This window comes from Eriocheir sinensis, unplaced genomic scaffold, assembly GCF_024679095.1.
Source record: "Eriocheir sinensis breed Jianghai 21 unplaced genomic scaffold, ASM2467909v1 Scaffold1054, whole genome shotgun sequence".
NCBI classification, from domain to species: Eukaryota; Metazoa; Arthropoda; class Malacostraca; order Decapoda; family Varunidae; genus Eriocheir; species Eriocheir sinensis.
The window spans coordinates 123094-130106 of NW_026110357.1; the positions used below are offsets into that span (position 1 = coordinate 123094).

General features: G+C 39.1%; 1 protein-coding gene across 1 annotated transcript; it reads left to right on the forward strand.

Annotated features, from left to right (window-relative positions):
- Positions 1-1052: 1052 nt before the first annotated feature.
- LOC126989107 (uncharacterized) lies at positions 1053-6451 on the forward strand (the record flags this gene model as incomplete). The annotated part of the gene is made up of 2 exons (XM_050847681.1): positions 1053-1924; positions 4778-6451. Coding segments are annotated over exons 1-2 (1796 nt in total), but the record flags the coding sequence as incomplete, so codon positions are not given.
- Positions 6452-7013: the final 562 nt, after the last annotated feature.

Here is a 7013-nt window from a genome sequence, read left to right on the forward strand (position 1 = left end):
CTCCATCAACATCAGGATACCGGCATTATGAGGATTCCTTTCAAGAGTTTGTAGAGGATGTAATAGAGAAGAGGATGCTAAAAGGATCTCAAGTCATGAGTGTGAAAAAACTGAAAAAACTGTTTAAGCAAAAAGTTAAGCAAGTTGATAAAACTAACTTGAGTAGAACATATAAAACAACCAACCTAAAGTCTAGACTTGTCACTTTGTATCCTAACATAGTCTTTGCAAAGCACAGAAGCAGATCAAAGAGCCAGATTGCTTACTTTCCCCGCAAAACAGGTGAAAGTATTGTTGTCGATCAAGATGATGTTGAAACAACTAGTGAATCAAGTGATTCAGAACCTGAGAGTTCGGATGAAGAGGCAACCTTAAGTTCTGGTGCCATTAGTGGGCCTGAAACACACAACTCTAAAAGTGAAGAACAATGGAGGAATATATTTTTGTCTGCAATTAGTGTAAAAAATTCAATTAATGATGCTTCTAAATTCTCACCATCTTGGCCTCCGACTTCAAGTGATATGACAGAAGACAAAATTTTTGAAATTGTACCACCTCAACTGTACAACTTTATAGCCTGGATATGTGATGTAACTGATGATTTTGACACTGACCATGTTAAAGTAACTAATGAAAAGAAAATTAAAATTCTCTCTATAGCTCAAGATATTTTGGCACTGGCAGATAAAGATCATGCTCCACCAAAACACATTATGCTTGGCATGTCGGTCAGACATATCACAGGTTCGAAAAGAATTACCGACATTTTGAATGGGCTTGGCCACAGTGTGTCCCACACTACAGTTCAACGAATTGACACAGATATTGCATCTGCTGAAATTCAGTGCTCCATTCCTACCACATTAATTACCAAAAAATTCACAACATTGGTGTGGGACAACATTGACTTTCAAGAGGAAACTTTCTCAGGCCATAACACTACTCATTTTGTTAATGTAATAGCAATCCAGAATTCAGACATGCAACCAAACATAAAGCTAAATTGTAGGAGAAGTAGAAAAAGAGCTCTTGAGTCACAGGACAGTCACTTATTACCATATCAAAAGCGTAGAAAAGTGGATCCTGAAATTATTGATACTAAAATTGAATCTCCTGATGAAAGGTTGCAATGGCAAGCAGGTCAGTTAAAAGATAACATTTATTACATAATGAAAACACTTGACACAAGAGAAAGCCTTCCCTTACCAAACTGGACTGGGTTTAATACTGAACTTCAAAACTTCATACCCCAAGTTAGTAAGATAACATACCTTCCATTAATAGATGGCAATGCAACAGATATGGCCACAATAAATACTATTCTTCATAGAAGCTTGGAATTGGCAAATGAACTTGAAATCCCACAAGTTGTTATTGTTGCGGATCAGGCAATCTATGCTAAGGTGCAGCAAATACTGTGGGCTGATGTAGAATTTCAAGAGAGAATAGTGGTTCGTCTAGGAGAGTTCCACACTGTTATGGCTTTTCTGTCTACATTAGGTATGCAAAACCTTATATGTATACTGTTTTAGTTTATGTGGATATGGGATCTATTATATAATATGGGATAATATTAATGTAGCTACTTTAATCAGTTTCATGTAAACTTTACAGCCCATGCTTATCCTCTATTCTACACACATAACTTAAGTATATTCACTCATTCATTAACATTGACACACTATTGGTACCGATATTTACATTGGAATTAAATTTCTTCAGGTAAGCGGTTTGCACAGTCCGGTTTGGAGGATATCTTGGTGGAATCTGGGGCAGTGGCTGGGGGTTCATTGAGTGGCGTCATGAATGGCCATCAATACAACCGTGCTGTCAGGGCCCATAAGATTCTCGCTGAAGCTCTCGAGCGACTACGTTGGGAAGCATTTCTAGAAGAACTACCTCCAGAAGAACAAGATGAAATCAGGTTCGTGTCTCAGTAACACTGCTTGAAACATTATGCCCATGGTGGCTCTTTTGGCTAAGGTGTGTGTACATCGCCTGATGGTGGAGTGCAAGTGGCAGATATTCGAGTCTCCACCACAGACATCTAGTTTCCATATGGTCTTTGTTACGTAGAAACAGGGCAAACCACTTCACTGGAAAGGATTTCCCTTAAAGTGATTTGATTTTGGGGATGATTTAATCCTTTTAAATCCTAGTAACATTAATATAAACATTAGCGAAGCGTTTGCTACTATCCCCCATAAACTACCTAAGAAAATAATCTACACATTATTTATATCTAAGGAGGCAGCTAAGGGGTAAAAACAAAAGGTAGAGAAAAAAAGCCCAGTACTCGCTGTTCCTCAAAGTCAAAGTAAAAAAGGAAGATCAATGTATGTTGTAGAGGTGTCTGGCTAGCTACTCCCTTCTTGAAGTCATTCAAGTCATAGACAGGAAGAAATACAGGGACATGAATGCTTTCCCAAAGTATACCAGTGAGAGGGAACAAAGAGTGACGGTACTGGTTCACTTTTGCTTAAGGGGTTTGGACAGTATAGGAATGAGCTTGTGAAGAAAGATGTGTACAGCGAGGCCGTGGGAGGAGGGTAGACATGCAGTTAGCACGTTCAGAAGAGCAGTTAGCGTAAAAATAGCGATAGAAGATTGAGAGAGAAGCAACATTGGTTAGATATGAAAGGTAAAAAACCGCTAGTACGAGGATGGGATCTGATGAGATGAAAAGCCTTTGACTCCACTCTGTCCAAAAGAGCTGTGTGGTTGAACCTCCCCACACATGGCATGCATACTCCATACAAGGGAAGACAAGGCACCTTTATATTGTAAGCAATTGATGGTAGGAGAAAAATTACTGGAGACGGTACATTACGCCTAACCTAGAGGAAGCAAGGATAGACCAAGGCTGTTTAGTATGGATGAGAGAGACAGCTGTGTGTTGTTGAAGAATAGGGGATAGTTGCATGGAAGATTTTGTCAAGTTGATAGATGAAGAAGTTGATTTTTTTAAGGCATTTGAGGAAGCTAAAGTTTCTTCTGCTCAAATCAGAAATAATAGGAAGGTCTGAGATTAAGTGTTCTGTAGCTTCGTTCCTTGATATCTGCAGTTTCTGTAGATTTGGGTGTCTGTTAGAGGATGTGGAATAGTACAGAGTGGTGTCATCAGCATAGGAGTGGATAGGACAGTTTTTTTAGGAAAGAAGATCATTGATGAATAATAGGAAGAGAGTGGGTGATAGGACAGAGCCCTGAGGAACACCACTGTTAATAGGTTTAGGAGTAGAACAAAGACCGTCTACTACAGCAGCAATAGAATGGCCTGAGAGGAAACTAGAAAGGAAAGAACAGAGAGCAGGATAGAAAGTGTAAGAGGGTAGCTTAGAGAGCAAAGTCTTGTGCCAGACTCCATTGAAAGCTTTCGATATGTCTAAGGCAGTGTTTCTTAACCTTTTCCAACCTCAATTCCCCCTGTAGTGAGGTCTGGGCAGTCCAGCATCCCCTAACTTTGGCTAACATCTTGTGACCACAAGGATAAAGTAAAGTGATGTGCCTCAGTGGTGCAGTGGTCAGCATGCCTGCCTATGAATCTGCAGGCCCAGGTTTGATCACGGCCTGGGCAGTCGGCACACAGCCCAGCCAGCTGTTCATCCCTGCCTTTCGGGTTGGTTGATAAATGGAAGGTAAACTGTGGAAATCCTGGATGTCATTCCAACCCTGTGGGTTCTTACCCACCACAGGCTCAAAGGGCTAATGGAACGGAGATGAGTACCGCAGCCACTGCGTATGCACCCCACTTTACATTTTAGTAATCTCAATCTCTCTCTCTCTCTCTCTCTCTCTCTCTCTCTCTCTCTCTCTCTCTCTCTCTCTCTCTCTCTCTCTCTCTCTCTCTATATATATATATCTATATATATATATATATATATATATAAATATAAATATAAATATATATAAATATATATATATATAAATATATATATATATATATATATCAAGCTTTATAAAATGTATCTCTGTTTAGCAGAAGCTCTATTTAAGAAACCTAAAATGTTAATAACGGAAAACCTCTAGCTATTTATTGGAATTTTCTGTTAAATGGAATGTTTTCAACTAACTTACAAGAAAAATTGCTAAATTGAGTCAAATAAACTCCATTCGCATTTAGCAGAGAAATCCTCTATATAACGGAAGGGTAACTAAAGAGAGCAAAATCTAAGGTTCCATAACGGATTCACAATTTAGCAGAAATTTCTATTTCCCAGAATGCTCCTGGGCTGAATTAGTTTGTTATATAGAGCTGCTACTGTATATATATATATATATATATATATATATATATATATATATATATATATATATATATATATATATATATATATATATATATATATATATATATATTTATATATATATATCCCTTCAATACTGATCACCCCATGCTAGAAACGATATTTTACCGTCACGCATGCAGTATTTCCCAGCACCCCAAAAATTGCTTTCAGTACCCCAGTTTAAGAAACACTGGTCTAAGACAGCAGCGAAAGTTTCACCGAAATGGCCAAGAGAGGATGACCGAGAGTCAGTTAGGAAAACAAGTTGATTACCAGTGCAGCGTCCCTTGCGGAACCTATACTGGTGATCAGAAAGAAGATTGAAAGATGACAGATGTTAAGACACTTCTCGTTAAGGACAGTCTCCAAATACAATAACACAAAGAGGATTGTACAACAAGTATAGTTACTTTCACAGATTTGTGAGACACCCTTATTTAGACCAATTATAGTAGGCTTACTTGTAATTGGTGTACTTATATTCACAGGAAAGTGGGAGAGGATTGGATTAACAGATGGCCAGAGGCACTTGACGAGGCAATGCAGGGCTATGCCCTGAAGAAGATCCTCTCAAAATACAACCATTTTAACCTGAAACTCAATGAACTGTACCCAACATGCAACTTTTGGTCATCTTATCTTGAAATGGTGCAAGTTATGTTGAACTTCATACGGGCAACCAGAGAGGGAAACTGGACACTGCACATCGCATCTGTTCGGGAGATGATTCCATGGTTTTTTGCATTTGACCGGTTAAATTATGCCAGATACTTAACTGTGTACCATCAAGAGATGCTTAACCTCCCTACAACGCATCCATATTCTAATGATCACCTACAGTCTGGAGAGTTCAGTGTTCAGCGGCAATCCTCATATGGCTTTTCCAAAGTGGCATGTGATCAGGCCATAGAACAAACTATAAACAAAGATTCTAAGTCAAAATCTGGATGGACTGGCTTTTCCCTGAAGAGAAATGCAGTGAAGAGGTGGATAATGGGAAGCCATGCCCGAGGTGCTCTCACTCGTCACTGTGAAACCATGGCAGGCCATTCTATGCATGAAGAAAATGTAAGGAGAGAACTGGAACCAGGTACAACTATTAAGAATGAGGAAATTGTGCAAAACATGAAGGAGTATATATCAGATCATATAAATCCATTCAGGGAAAGAGTACAACATTTAGTGAATGTGTCTTCAGGGTTCCATGCCTCAGAAGAAATGAAAAACGATCAGATGAGAGCCCTACAGATTGGAAAAGAAAGATGTCTGCAGTTTGTTGAGGAAAGACTGGAAGAAAAGAAGAAATCTGTTTTTGAACCAATCACGCAAGCAAAGTTGAAAACCTTTAGCACTTGTATAGGGAAGATGAATGATTCCAGCAATGATAAGAAGGTAACTGTGGAAAATGAAAATATGGTATTAAGGAGACTCTTGCTAATATCTCAGGTAAAAACACTGAATCTGGAAAGTGTAATGAAACACACACTCACAAATATACCTGAAGCTCTCGGAAAACCAGATGGCCAGTTGGTAAAAACCTGCAAATCTGATCTAGTACATCTCATTGCCAAGGATATACCTGATATCATGACTAGCGATATACCCACTTCTTGTACTTTCGTAGTGGATGGAATGGTGGTGTTAAGGCAGCTAAAACCACAGAATATCCCGCAAACCTTTGGAGAGTTGGCCACATATGTCCTTAAAGTCATTATAAATAAAGCTAAGCATGTAAATGCCAACAGAGTAGATGTTGTTTGGGATTCATATCCAGAGATCTCAATAAAAAGTCTTGAACAGGTCCGCCGTATGAAGAGTGTTGGAGTGCAGACATTCCATCTTAGAAGCGCCAAGCAGAAAGTCCCCAAGAACTGGAATCAGTATCTAGCCTCAGGAAAGAACAAAGAGGCATTCATTAAATATCTGCTTCAGCAGTGGCAAGACATGGAATTTCAGTTAGGAAATTTAACACTTATTTTTGCACATGGTACTGATTGTCATATAATCAAGGAAGACAGTGGAAAACTTAGTACACATCCACTAACAGATCTTCAGTGTGACCACCAGGAGGCAGATACCAGACTGCTGCTACATGCAAAACATGCCACTGAGTCCTGTCATAACACACCAGTAGTTATCCTTAGCCCAGATACAGATGTTTTGTGCTTGCCATTGCCTGTGCTTATAACATTGCTGCCAGTGTTTTTATTCAAACTTCCAGTCAAAGTGGTTTTATGTACAATATTGATAAAGTAAAAGCAGTTTACAGTAGAGATATATGTGATGCCCTTCTTGGATTCCACTGCTTCACTGGGTGTGATAGTGTCAGCTCTTTTAAAGGAAAGGGAAAAGCATCAGCCTTGACTGTGTTCAGAAAAAATCCAGCATTCAGGTCATCCTTCTCAAAACTTGGTTTGGATTGGTTACCATCGGAAGAGCTACAAAATGACTTTGAACACTTCACATGCCATCTATATGGATTTCACTCAGAAAAAAACATTGATAAGGTCAGGCTACAAGTCTATCAGAAGAAAATATGTGGTACAGTTTCTCTCCCTCCTACTCAAGACAGTCTTCATTGTCACTGTTTGCGAGCATGTTATCAAGCAGCAATATATCGACGTTGTCTTCAGAAATGCATAAATGCTCCAACACCTGAACATCATGGCTGGCTATTAGAGAACGGCAAGCTTAAGATCAAGTGGATGACTTTGACAGCTATGC